Source organism: Cyprinodon tularosa, unplaced genomic scaffold, assembly GCF_016077235.1.
Source record: "Cyprinodon tularosa strain WSP-4 unplaced genomic scaffold, ASM1607723v1 ctg30, whole genome shotgun sequence".
NCBI lineage: Eukaryota > Metazoa > Chordata > Actinopteri > Cyprinodontiformes > Cyprinodontidae > Cyprinodon > Cyprinodon tularosa.
Genome location: NW_024039008.1, coordinates 4,574,327 through 4,588,958, shown reverse-complemented (window position 1 = coordinate 4,588,958; position 14,632 = coordinate 4,574,327). Strand labels below are relative to the sequence as shown.

At 37.0% G+C, this 14,632-nt stretch overlaps 1 protein-coding gene across 1 annotated transcript; it reads left to right on the top strand.

Moving 5' to 3' along the window:
* The first annotated feature begins 7,468 nt into the window (after positions 1-7,468).
* Positions 7,469-13,210, top strand: b3gnt7 (UDP-GlcNAc:betaGal beta-1,3-N-acetylglucosaminyltransferase 7). Its single transcript, XM_038291550.1, has 2 exons — positions 7,469-7,711; positions 10,819-13,210. Exon 2 carries the CDS (start codon positions 10,820-10,822, stop codon positions 12,071-12,073), a length of 1,254 nt encoding a protein of 417 aa, XP_038147478.1. The 5' UTR covers positions 7,469-7,711; position 10,819; the 3' UTR covers positions 12,074-13,210.
* Positions 13,211-14,632: the final 1,422 nt, after the last annotated feature.

The following is a 14,632-nucleotide window of genomic DNA, read 5'->3' as shown; positions in this document are numbered from 1 at the left end:
AGAGGAGCAATGAATTAAATGGAGCAGCCAATTTGCTTCTGCGAAAGTTACACGAGCTCTGAAATATGTATCACTGCAGATTATATGAATGCAGTGTAAAGTCAATTATTGAAATTACAAGTGGAAAAATGAAGAATAATTATTTGTACTACTTGTTGCATCCTCTTGCTGTTAATCGTAGCTTTAATCAATGTTGTTTCTAGCTCAAATTCAGTCACATATAATGAATTGGAACAATTTCTAATTCAGCTTGTTTGTCAGATTGAAAGTGCTCTTTAGTAATAATTTTAGCAGGTATTGAAAATTATGTCTGTTAAACTCATATTTTATTAAAGATTATTTTTAAAGGTCTGATGTAATAGTGTAATACTGTATTGTTACCAGTAAAAAAGCCTTAAAGGAAGTTTAATTCATTGGCATATGCACTTTGTTTCACCTAGTGAACACAGTTACAGACAAGTTTTCAATAGAATTCTACTGAATATGACAGTCTGTATCTGGGACCAGATCCTTCATTTTTCTATACTGGTGCTTTACTCCAAAAATAAAAATGAAAGCATAAAATTTACAAATCATTAAATAATCAGGTGTGCAACATAACGTTTACTACAGTGAATAAATTACCTTAAAAATCTTTATCAATGCCCCTTGTTTACGTTGTCTTCATCTAAACTCTCTCCTTCTGGCCTCCACTCTATGACATCTGGTGACCAGGATGCTCACTTTCCTGATAGGCTTATATTTTTGTTCACTTTTTAAAGACTTTTAAGTGAAATCCTTAGTTGGATTTTTCACGAAATTTGGAATCTCTTTTTTTAGATAAGCAGTTAAATCATAGAAGAAGTGGACATCAGAATTATTTCTAAAGTATTGGATTAAATATATATGTTTTGGTGGATGTAGAGATTATTGCTATATTACTAATACAGCTGGTATATACGAACGATTAAATTGCTTTGGCTATGTTGCTCAGTATTGCTTTTAAATCATACCAAGTTTCTTGGTGTGATTAATGTTAAATCATTTTTTATCTAATCCTTATACTTGCACAGTGTTTGCTTCTGAGCAACTGACCGACAAAAGAAAAATCAAATAAAAACTAAAATACCATGTAATTCAGATAATCTGTTTCTTCAGTTTATTTGTTTATGAACTGAGCTAAGATTTGGTAAAATACAAGACTTTAGAGATCTATCATCCCTCAGCTGCTGTATGCAAAGTTTTCACCCTGCAGCTCTCTAGGTTCCATCCTGTTGGTTCCTTAATCATCTCCATGTTTCTCATATTTAGCTGATTTTGGTCATTCTCTATGGAGCCAACAAACAAAATATTATTCGTTCTAGACAGGCTGCTAGTAAAAGGAAGTGAAATAACTAATATTTATTGTTATTAATGTCGCTTATCATGTGTCGAAAACATGTTTGTTAGATACACCCAAGCAGTCTTCATCTACTTAACTGATCAGAAAATGATAAAGCAGCCGGTGTCTATAAATATCAATCGCTTTGTTCCTCAAGCTGATACATATTTGGGAGCAGAATAATATACATCATATTGAGAAGGCAATAAGTGGCTCATACAGGTAGTTTTCCAATAGGGAAGCTCACAGATTCCTCATAAGAAAATAATGTTTTTAGGTCCCAGTTGCTTCCTGGTTCGCAACATATTGTCTGCATATCTGATGTAGAAGGAAGTGAATCCTGAGAACCCACTTATGCAAGAATCAGCAGTGGAGAAAAACTACTATCGCCGTAAAAGAGCTGAGCAGTTCCTTTAGTGAAAAACTTTTATACCCTGTTTGTAAAAAAGCGCTACCATCCCTTTCATCCCTGCTGCAACCAGACTCTACTATAAGACACTGTAACACAATAACTTGTGCAATGTACAATGTGCCATTACTATTCGATACCCTGTCCAATAACCCGTTTCTCTATATTTGACACCCAGTGCAATAACTATCTATATAAATATCCATCTATATGAATACCCATAAAAAAAAACCTGTGCAATAACTCTGTATAATGATCCTACAATTTAAAAAAAAGTCAAATAGTCCTTTGACTATTTGAACTGATGTAATGAGTAAATTTCTCTACTGAGATCAATAAAGTCAATCAATCAATACATTTACACAGACCAACATTAATTCACTAACTCTCCAGTTCTAGATTTGTTCAACCCAGTGTCATGTTTGTTCGTTAATAGTTTTTTATGATTAATATTTGACCACAATACTCACTTAAGTATTCAATTCACGATAGTAAACACTACATAGTAACAAGATAGCCAGCCGGGAATAGTAGCATATCAGTCATAATCAAGATGTTAGGCAATATTTATTCGGAGTTAATCATCTATGCTTTATTTGATTATAGTAAATTTAAACCGATTAGCCTTTTCAGGCTGAGAAGAAAGCAGGATTACATAGCACTTCAGAGCCAGCTGCATTTCTCTGTACATGTGGGCTAAGTGGAGTTTAAAATGTCTCTCCTCAAGAAATAATTTAAGAAACCAAAAAACCCACCCCTATTGTTGTGTTATTTGTTTGTTTGTTTTTTGTATTTATTTATTTTTTTAGTTTTGAAGCAAGAATAGGAAGCTTATACAAGCCAAATATAGAAGTACATGAGACGTGACACCACCTGTCAGTCAAACAAATCACCCTGGAAGATTGTCAGCAAATGACCAATAATAGCAATTTGTCCCACAGTAAAACCACCCCTCCCCTGCAGGAGCCGCAGTGTAGGAGACACAGGCTTTTTGTCAAAAAAATAAAAAAGACATCTAATTAGTGTTGTCAGTGGGAAACAAATCAGACGCATGTTACCCAGAAGTATGTGGGGGTTGGAACACAGCTAATTATTCACCAAAACGAAAGGAAGTCTTGATAAAAGTAAACAATAGACAGACCTGCTGTGAGCAGCTGAAAACCTGAATCAATAGCAGCTGCTGATTGTTCATCTGTCCAGAGATAACAAACAATCCTTTATTTGTCATAGTTACATTTTTTATGGGTTTTTTTTTCCTGACACAAACTTGCATTGCTTAATTAATTATCTGTATATGTATATTATATTTGGTACATATCCAGCTGTAAATGTATTTCATAACACTATATTCAATATTTATAATAGTATTCATCTCTATACTCATTCAGTAGAAATACCCCCGTCCTGTATTTATGGAACCATTATTTATCCTGCACTTGCTGCTTTTGCACTTCTGGTTAGACCTAAACTGCATTTCGTTGTCTTGTGCCTGTACATGTGTAATGACAATAAAGTTGAATCTAATCTAATCTAAATACAGATGCCTGTGGCCATAATCTGTATCCAATGTAATGTGCTGACATGGGATACAAATATCCATTCACAGCCTGATTTATATTAATAAACATATGCAGATTTTCACCCCCTCTTTTATTTACTATGTTCACTCACCTGACTAAGATCATTTTTTTCCTTGTGCTGCCTTGAAATTAATTTAATTACTTGATGTAGAAAATAACTTTGCCTGTTGTATTTGTCTTAAGGTTTGCTGCAGGAAATAGGCCTCATTAAAATGCCTCTACCTAAGGTCGTGCTTCACTAATGCTGCAAAAACTATACTACGTTTGTCTGCGTTTTTTTTTCTAAACTGGTTGGCTCTTCGGGGTAGACAGTTGGTGTTGCTTCAGTTCAATACAGTAATGATACAGCACTGGTAATCAAATGTACTGACATTCATTACAGGTATAGAGGACAGTCTTTTATTTCCAGGTGGATCATCTAAATAAGTGGTCCTCTTACTGTCAATCATTCTGGTGATGAACTGTCAGGACATCTACAAACTGTGTCAGTGTGGTTCCATAATGCAGGGCTGTCTCTGAATGTTAAAAAAAAACTATGTCTGTCTGTTTCTCTTCTAGGACCAAGCCCATATCTCAGGAACTAAATTTACAAATAAATGGAGCCAGAATCCAGCAGTTCTCAGAAATCAAGTATCTAGGACTAATACTTGACTCATAACTGAAATTTGACAGCCATGTAAAAAAAAAGTGTCCAGAGTAACAGAAGCAAACTTGTACACATTCAAACTGATTAGAGATTACCTACCTTTTCACTCTGCTGACAGTTTTGTGCACTCCATGATCTTTTCAAATATTTTCAAAACTGGTTTACAAATGCTTGCATGATCAGGCCCCTGAGGTTTTGAGTGACTGTGTAGTTCCTCTCAGAGCTGTGGGCTCAGTTAAAAGAGGACCTCACAGTGGAAACTGTCAAGTACCCAGATGCAAAACTTCCTTCAGACAATCAGCTTTCACCGTACAAGGCACCAAAACATGGAATACATTACCTGCAGAACTGAAGGGAGAGTCCAGCTGGGTCCTTTTTAAACATAAACTTAAAGACTTTTTTATTGAGAGGTCAGCCATTGTGAACATTAATAATCTAACTGACCTGATCTTGTATTTGTGATGTTTTAGTGTGTAATTTGTTCTGTTGTGTCTTGTGTACAGTTACTGTGTTTTGTGTAAAAGCCTAACTGGGGACAGGCATTGAGAATTAGCCTTAGCTAAAATGTTGTAGTGTGTGACATGATTCATGAAACATACTTGTCCCTATCAAATAAACGAATAAATAAAAAAAAAAAAATGATACGTTAACGTAAGATCCGACGTGCTCGCCCCATTAGCTATGTTTTTCTGAGCATGGGCACTTTTGCCCGCATTTGTGTGGTGAGCTACGGTTTCATACAGTCATTGAAGCTCACCATTCTCACAGCTTTCAAAATGGTCGTAGGAGAAAAAGTGCCTACGATGTTTATTAGAAGAAAAGAAATGCCTCAGATGAGGCAGATATATCCTGGAAGGCTTTGCATTGAGAGCTCTCCTCGCAAAGGCTTATAGGATTAGCTGTCACAGTGGCCTGCTGTTGCCATACGCTGTCGCTACCCAACAGGTAATAACAAAGATGGCGCAGGCAGCATCCAGTGGAGGAGGAGTTATGTGACCAATGGGGAAAAAGCAGAAAAGCAGTGATCATCTGTCCGCACGGTCAGTTAACTGAGTTTGCTATAGAGTCTACTATATAGTCCCCACAAGAGCATGTGAGCGGAGCGAAAGAAATATGATGGAGCACGGAGAGGTTTTTAATTCAAAGGCCGAAGTAAGGATTTAGCTCCGCTCCAGTTCGCTCTGATGCGCTCACAATACACGATACATGTGCTGTGTACACACAGCACATGTATCGGTCACGTCATTAAATCAATGCCGTGTGTCCCAGGGCACTGGCAAAATTACATGAAGGAAAAATGTCACAAAATGCCTTCTCCTGAAAATTTGAGCGAGCGTGGTGCGATTTCACCGGAGCGGCAGGAAAATTAAGGTGAGCGAATTTTGAGCAGCAGTGTCCTGGCGCAACTTTGAGCAGCGGAGCGAATAAGCGAACATCCTCCTGGGTGGGGAGCGAGATTTGCGTGGCGCTGCACTGCGTTCACATGCTCTGGTCGCCACTCTGTATAGTAATTGAAGGATTTAAGGGTTAGGGCGGACGTTCAGGGAACAGTAAGCTTGTATGAGCTATGAGAACAGCAACTTTGAAACAGAGCGTGCACAAGGAGAAATGGGCTCATTTAATATGCGTTCTGTTTCAAGGAGCATGTACAGAGTTGTGCATGCGCATTTTTTTAAAGTGGAGAGGGCGAGTCTTTTAAATAATTAGCAAAAATCCTCCACAATACCTCAAACTGTGACAGCGTTGCTTTTCAAAAATATATTGCTTTTCAGATATGTAATGGCACTCACATCTTAGTAAGTGGAGAGCCCTATCACTTACGTATACCCATGACCACCGCTGCTTGGGTTAAGTGTTTGTTGTCTAGAAGAATGATTTTAAAGTCCAAGGGAAACAGCTGTTCCAACCGTCGCATTTCCGAATTCTCCCGATTGGTGCTCGACTTTACATGAGTGAATAAAGTGAATGTGATTGGTCGTTTATCAAGAGGGCGGGATTGTTATTGCTGAAGGTCGGCAAGCAAGTTTGGTTCTGGCCGGTTCCTCGGAAGCATCTTGCTTACCAGTTAGCAACTTATTGCTAGTAGGTTAACAATGGGAAATTCCATTGGGACCAATAGAAACGACACTGTCAAGGAAGACTATGGACAGCAGAAACATGCAAGGGGAGGAGAGTTTTGTGTTGGAGGTCATGGATGAGTCTCCTCCGTCATACATTTTTTATTTAAGATGTTGTGGAAGAGGACGCCAGGGTGGCAGAAGCTTGGTTTGGTGTAGAAGGCTTACAGCCGTACATGTTTGAGCCCTTGCCTCGCAACGCTGCCAGTTCTGTTAGCTCTATACCTGCTGAAGACACAGAGGTCCATCCCCGTGAACACTGGGACGGAACATAATGGGAAAGTAAATTATTCTGATTTCTCATTTCAACAGTTGAGTATATCAGCTGCGACATATGAATCAAGATGCTATGACCCAAAAAATTTGATTGACAGATGACCGTTGATATATGACTGGCCAAATTTAGGTGTACAGGCTGATGTATAACTAACTGGCATGCATAAGATAGCGGGGAAAAAAACACGATAAAATACGACAGGATTTTTAGAAATTTTCTACATTTTGGTACAATTTCATCTGAAAAAGAGTACATAAAGAGTTCATTTATATACATGTTAATAAATAATACTACTTATACTTCAGCGATAGTATCAAGGTCTTACTTTATTGTATCTCTTATACTATATCCCTTAGTTGTGCTGTTCTTTTCAGATCGCTTTGCAGGTGATGAAGCAGACTGAAGATTTTTTTTATCATTATCTGTCTTTTATCTCCTCTCTCTTTAATCTTTTCTCCTTTTTTCTGTTTCTCCTTTCCTGTTCTACTTACATTGCAATGTCCATATAATCTGTAATACTCCATGCATAATTATAATAAAGCTATTTATATGCATAAATCAGGCGGAACACTATGGCGATAGCTGTACTGCTCCACTTGTATGTATGTATATATATATATATATATATATATATATATATATATATATATGTATATATATACATTTGAATTGACAGATGACCGTTGATGATTGGCCGAATTTAGGTGTACAAGCTACAAAAACCTCCCTCAAATTTTAAGACAGGATTTCTTTATTTTTTTTAAAGAAATGTTCTAAATTTTGGGACAATATCATCTGATAAAGAGTAGATTTACATGTTTAAGCCAGAATGATTTGACATTTAAAAAGGATTTCCCTACGACTTTAAGTTTGATTTCCAGGCGAAGCTCCTTTTCCCTGTAAGACTATCTAAACATTTGAAACGGTAACATGAATGTTTGGTTTGTCTTAATAGGCTTTTGTAACTTGTGACTGAATGCCATGATAGCGTATGGCCATTCAGCTTCCCACATCCTGTTACACGTGCCCTACGTAGCGCAGCCTATAAAAGCGGCTCAGCTCTCCAGCAGACCGCAGCAGTGAGCGCTGAACGCGCAGAGACACCAGTGCGCAAAGGAAACCCTTCACATGGAAAATCTCTTGTTTTCTGAGGCTGCTTCCTCATTCACCACCGATTCGATTCAAAGGATTTTTTAGAAAAAGCAAAAAGAAAAGCAGTTCCACTGAGAAGAATAAAATATAAGAATTTAAAAGGAGAAATAATCCAAATCTGCTCTGCGTTATTTAAGCAGTATCCTCATCTAAAGCAGAAGAAAGTACAGGTAAGTTTAACATTTTCTTTCGCTAAAGATGGTGACTCAGTTATTAGGTTTTAATGCTGGTTTTAATGTTTCAATATTAATTTGGCTTTTTCTGCACCTTGTGCCAAATATGAATGTCCCAATTATGGGAAACGGGACAGTCAGTCAGAGGGAGATCAGTGTCTGTATTGGTAAAATAAAAACTAAACACATTAGATAGAAATGTTAGAGCAAGAATATCTTATGTGGACAGTTGGTGTTCCAAGTTCTACATTTGATTTAAAAATTAACAGTTTTTATGTAACTATTTGAAATGTTATTTTGTTTTTTGTTTTCTTTGAGTTTAGTTTTTTGTTTGACTGTTCTTTTGTTTTTTGTGGCTCTTGTTTGAAATGTGTTTGAATTAAAAAAAAATAGGTTTCTTTTTTGCTCGATTGTGACTTAGGAAAAGTTAAGTATCTGTTTTATTTTTCAGTCTTAGGATTGCTTTCCTCGAATTGTATTGAATGTATTAGTTTGGGTGGGCGGGTGGGCAAGAAAAGACCCCTCAGAGGTAAGGGGACCCACTTGGGTGGGAATGTCCCAGTGGTCCTGAAAGAAGCAGCCCCCGGTATGGCATTATGGAAATGTGAGAATCTTTAGCGCATTCCACATGTTCTTACAGAAGACCTTGATACTAGTTAGACTTTAAAGGCTTCATATCGTGTGTTCCACTGTGATTATCTTAATTGTTGATGTTCAAATGACCAAAAAGAGACATTATGCAGAACACAATCTGTCCTTTATTTTCACAGATGTTTGCTTTTTTTCAGCGTGTCTTTGTCTGTCTTCTGATAACATAAACTGTACTTACTTTTCCTTTGCTTACTACTTATGAAGACACTCAAACTGTGCTTTAACACAGCATTCTCTGACTTAATATTGTACTTCATAAATAACCCAAATAAATAGAGGATAATATGCTGATGAAGATTCTCAGTCATCCAGGTCAAAGTCATTCCATAAAAGTAAAAAAAAATTCCAAAAAATCCACATGACTTGGTTTCAAAGATTTGAATCCAAGTCTCAATTCAAATGTCTGGATCCGCAGTGAATTTGAGTCTATATATAGACAAGGCCTTGTATTGCTTGGAAACATGCAAATGGGCCCGATGAATGGGTCGTTTGGTTCCCTTGTTTGCCTGTAATACATGAAACCTGTCTATGATTGTTAAGGGACCCTTACCAAGGTAACACTCGATCCTAACATTTGGCTGAGTCATGCAGTATGGTCTAATGAGCACATTGTTGATTTGATTTGGACCAGTTTTCTAACTGAGTTCTGAATGTGTTAAAAATGTAGGATTCTCTGATAGTGAGAGGGATGCTGTTCCAGATTTTACTGCTCCAGACTGAAAGAACAATCTGGTGGTCCATCTGAAGGCCTCTAGCCATAGACTGAGTGGCTTTGCCAGAAGAGGATTTCAGTTTTATGAATTCTCTTATTGGCGGTGGCGCAATTGCATTAAGTACTTTATAAACCATGCAAGCAAATATAAGGTAATTAAATTTATCAAAGTTGAGAAGATTGTAAGTCTTAAGACTGCTACAATGTTGGTACGAAACAGGGTTTTTTTTAGCAAAAAAATGTAAAGCTTTTTTAGATCATGATTTATTTAGAACACTGCTCAGTGTTTATTATGAGTCTTTTCTGACCAGAGAACCGTCTTCTATATATTTGCTTTGTCCTTTTTGTAGCTTACAAATGGGATGTCTTATTCCCTTTTCAACAGTTTTTTTTCTTTTGCTGTTCTCTCACAAAGGCCTGAAGAGCAAAATACTAGTGTAAACACTTTCTCCCACCTGAACTCTGGATTTTAGCTCTCAGTGAGTTACTATAGGCATCTTTGTTGCTAATCTGAGTAATGTTCCCCTTGCCAAATCCGTACTCTTAGGGAAACGGTCATGTGTTGGTAGGTTTTGTAGCTCAGGTCTTTCTGTATCTGCGTGATGCTACTTGATCCCTAATGTTTCCTCGCAAATCTCACAGGCTTTCCCAGAATAGCTGTATTTATACCAAGATTCAGTTACATGGTTGTGGTTTTATTTATTCATTGGAAATTATTTCAAAATATTTAGAGTAATTTGGTTGACCACATTCACATGCCATGCTTATTTATTTCTTGATTTGATTCTTTTTTTTGGTCATTGGTCTGCATGGGGAAGCACTGCTGTCTTCTTGCAGCAGTAATTTCCTGTTCTATTTTTTGAATGTAGTGGTGAATAATTCTCTCTAAATGACCCACTGCAAAAAAACTGAAATCTAAATAAGTCTTTTTTTTCTTAAAATGAGTGCATTTTCCTTGAATTGAGGAGGTAAGTGAGAGACTTTGCCAGTGGAATATGCTGGTCGAGATTCTCAGTCATCCAGATCATAGTCATTTCAAAAAAAGAAAATTATAAACAATCCACCAGACTTTGTTTCCAAGTTTTAAGACGTTTTGCTTCCCACCCAGGAAGCTTTTTCAATTCAAAATGTCAGGGATAGCGTTGAGTTTGGGGTTTTATGTCAGGAATAGGCCTTGTTGGGTTACTGCATAAAACCACGATGTCAACGCTATTCCTGACATTTTGCTTCCATTTCGCTTCTTGGATAGGAATAGAAATGTGTTCAGACTTGAAAACAAAGTCCAGTTAATTTATTTTAATTTTCTTTTTTTGGTTGGTTAGTGGAAGATAATTTACTTTAACAAAAGCAAAAAAAAATGCATTGCCTTATTTCAATTGCATATCATCTAATAATCTTAATCTAAGAATAACGCTACTCATTCTATTGGCAAATAAAATGAATTCAAGAGCTTATTTTTAACTTATTTCTTGATCGTTTTTGCCGTGAGTGTGTATGATGCTGTTTTGCCTTCTTTCCTCTGTAATGACCTGTTTTTTTACCCACTGACTGGGTAAGATAGTTACCTGCCTCTCTGAAACAACTTCCGGGTATGAGGTTATGACATTTTAATCCACAAAGACATGGCTGAAATTGGTCAGATTGATTCTCTTAGTGACCTTACTAAATATTAAAAAATGTAATGATATTTATTATGTTAAAAAAAATTCTAATTTTGTCTTTTACTCTTGACTTCCTGTAGAATGAACAACAGAGACCGATGGAGAGTGTACAAGAGGGTGTGTGCCATGTTCCTCCTGGCTGTGGTGGCACTTACCGTTGTCCAGAGGAGCAGCATCAACATGGGGGCTCCCTTTGAGCTGGAGCGCCAGGCTCGCATGCATCTTTCCCAGCTATCTGACCCTGAAGCCCCCCCAGAGAAAAAAACTCCCTCACTCCTGGGGTTTAAGAGCTTCTGGAAGGTTGGTAGGCAGAAGCCACAGACCAATGCCTGGGCCACCCCAGAAGAGCCCAAGTTTACAGACAACATCAGCCCTGGTAGCTGGGACATAACCAGCTCCAACTGCAGTGCCAACCTCAACTTCTCAAGCCAAGCGTGGTTCCAAGGACTTGAAGAGAACTTTAGACAGTTCTTGCTTTATCGCCACTGCCGCTTCTTCCCCATGATTCTCAACCACCAAGAAAAGTGCACAGGGGAGATTTATTTGCTCATGGTGATTAAATCAGTGGCTACCCAGCATGACCGTAGAGAAGTTATTAGAAAAACTTGGGGAAAGGAGCAAGTGATCAACGGTAAGAGGATAAAAACCCTCTTTCTACTTGGAAAGCCTTCAAATGAGGCAGAAAGAGCTAACCATCAAAAACTAGTAGAGTATGAAGACTATATATATGGAGATATTCTTCAGTGGGACTTCTTAGACAGTTTTTTCAATCTGACACTGAAAGAGACTCACTTTCTCAAGTGGTTCCATACCTACTGCCCAAGAGTGCAATATGTCTTCAAGGGGGATGACGACGTGTTTGTGAGCGTTGAGAACATTTTTGAGTTCCTTCAAGACAGCAGCCATGACAAAAACCTATTCATAGGGGATGTGATCTTCAAGGCTAAGCCCATCCGTAAGAAGGAAAACAAATATTATATCCCCCAGGCTTTGTATAATAAAACCTATTACCCGCCCTACGCTGGGGGCGGGGGGTTTCTCATGCATGGGATGCTGGCGAGGAGGCTTCACTGGGCTGCTGAGACCCTTGAGCTGTACCCCATCGACGATGTGTTCTTGGGGATGTGTCTGGAGGCGCTGCAGGTCACGCCGGTAAAACACAACGCCTTCAAGACATTTGGCCTGGTGAAAAACAAAAATAGTAAAATGAACCGGGAGCCTTGTTTCTTCAAAAACATGATAGTGGTGCACAAGCTCCTTCCATCGGACCTCATGCACATGTGGTATCTGGTCAACAGTGACCTGAACTGTTCAAAGAAAGTGGAACTCCTATAGCTCCAGGAGAACAAAGGACTAAAGCTGAACTTTACCACAGGGAATGGCAAATACTGTGCTGCAAATGCAGCAAAGGAGAAAGCAAACTTTTATGGAAACTCTCCTTTATGTGGAGAGAGACAAAGTCAATATTTAATTTGCTGATTCTGAGCAGCAATGGGTGTTTTAGAGGAGTTTCTTCAAATGTCAAGTAAATTATTGCAATTTCTAAAACTTTATGAAGATTTGTAAGTTTTTATGTATGTACTATGTTGGCACTCAAATTCAGAGACAGCATTTATCAATTTTCTGCTATTTAATATGGTGCTGTGGGCTCGCCTGTGAATGTTCAAACATGCTCTCACCTCGCCTGAAGCAGTCATACATGCCTTCCTCCTCACACTTTCCGTTATTCGAACAACAATTCTACCAATTAATAAACTTACATTTCAAAAGTACAAGCAGCACATATTCAAAAGCACCTTCAGCAATTTCATAGAGCAATTACAGAAAAAACATTCAGCTGCATAAAAGTAGAAGTCCCAAAGCTTTTGTTTGACATCAAGGTCACTCATGCTCTACAGTAAATATTAGTAAATAATTTCAACTTAGGTAAAGGAAAGCTTAACTCAAAAATGCAAACAGCTTTTTAACAATAGGATACTGATTATAAACAACACCGTATAACTACTTGGCTTTCTGTCAAAATAAAACAGCTAGATTCTTTGCTAAAACTAGGCTGGCTTAACGTCATCTTAAATGTCTATCCTCTTTTTTGTTTGCCAAAGTTTTAAAGGCAAGAATGAAGTTTTGTTTAAATAATTTATTTAAAATGACAAAGTTTAGTAAATCTACATTAATCATTCTGTAATGCTTAATTTGTTTTGGAAGTTGGGGGTAAGATCTGGGAATGAGGTCATATCCTGTTCTACTTGCAAGTTACAAGTGGTAGAAAAAATGATGCGGGTTGAAGCGAAATAGTGGCAATATAATGGGGGAAATGCATTTTCCTTCACTTTAGGTTTTTTAAACAATAAAAGAAGGATTTAGCTCATATTGATTTGACCACATTATGTGTGCAATCAGTTTTATAGAAAAATCCAAAGTGCCTACGAATAGCACACTTCCAGCTCTGACATAAAAAAAAAGCATATGTACGGGAGCAGTATTTGGACAAGAAAGCCAGAAATCATTTATGTTAACTTAATCAAGTTAGACATGTGCCATGGTTTTTTTTTTTTTTTTGAATGTTCCTAAGCTGGGAAGTAAAATTGGATGATTTTATAGTTATTTTACCCTTAATAATTAAATTTTTCTTTCGAGTAAAGGGACCTTACTGTGTACGAGTTAAATAATTTAGGGAATTAAAATGAACCATCCTTTCCTTTTTTTTTTTCAGTCGTTTTAAAAAAACAGTTTGAACTTATAGAATAAAACTAATAGAAAATGTTGAAAAAATGCTGATTTGCTTACTTACAAAGTCTTCTAATAAAAGGATTAGTGCTTAATAAGTTTAGTCTGTTTTACTGCGGTGACTACAATGTGAAGAAAAATCTTACATTTATTTTAATTTTAAGTAGGAATCTTAACTGCTTGATTTAGGAACAGTTAAAGCCCAACCCTTTTTATGTTGTCAGAGTTTATTTTTACTTAAGATAATCAGACGCTTTTTAGTTATGTTTGGATCTCATTGGGGAAATGTTATTCAAAGGTAATTTTCTCAGCCGATTCAAATGATTGTTCCAAAATAATTTTTTTAAATCACTTAAAAATTTCTAACAGAATTTATTTTCCTGTTGCTTTGAAATGTCTTTGATTTAATCTAGAAATCTACTGGATGCATATTACTGTAAACTTAAAAGAAAACAAATTGTACTTGTTAAGCATGTTAAATCTTTGGATTTAAACCTGCTGATATACTTGACTTGAATTTATTAGGGAGAGGTGACAATAACTGTGAATTTCAAACTGTTGGTACGAGTTTGTGGCTTTTGTTCCTCCTCCAATGAGAGAAGCGGGCAAACGTTGGTGTTTTAAATTTATTTAAATGTCTGTCATTTAACTCCAAGTGACAGCGATAGATAAACAGAGAGACAGACAGACAGATGGGAGATCATTTGTAAATAAACATTTTCACAATAAAGTTAAGAATGTCTCCTAAATTCACTTTTTTTGTGTTGATGTGGCTTACATAACAAAAGGTAACCCGTGAAATTATAAAAAAACGTAACAAAAGCATGTGTTGTACAGCACATACTAGAAGTGTCAACCTTGGTCTCAATTCTATTTTGATCGATATCTAATACTATCTTTGTTTTCACCAAACCGATAATATCAGTAGAGCAGGAAATACACTTTACCAAACAAAAGAAATACCCTCCGCCTTGGGCCCAAGAACAATAGAGCCAAACAGAAACTGGATCATCTTTATATTGTGTTTCATAGGACTGCTCTTGCCAAAGCAGTAGCTTGGATTTCAAATAGTTGAACCATCTCTTGTTTTACAGCCAATGTTAATGTACACCCTCCAAGCTCAATTATCTCTCTTATTAGACATTTTCGGGATGCCTTATCAGATAA

Bases quoted from the DNA above. Each gene is read 5' to 3' on its own strand.
- b3gnt7 (XM_038291550.1), top strand. From the start codon at position 10,820: ATGAACAACAGAGACCGATGGAGAGTGTACAAGAGGGTGTGTGCCATG.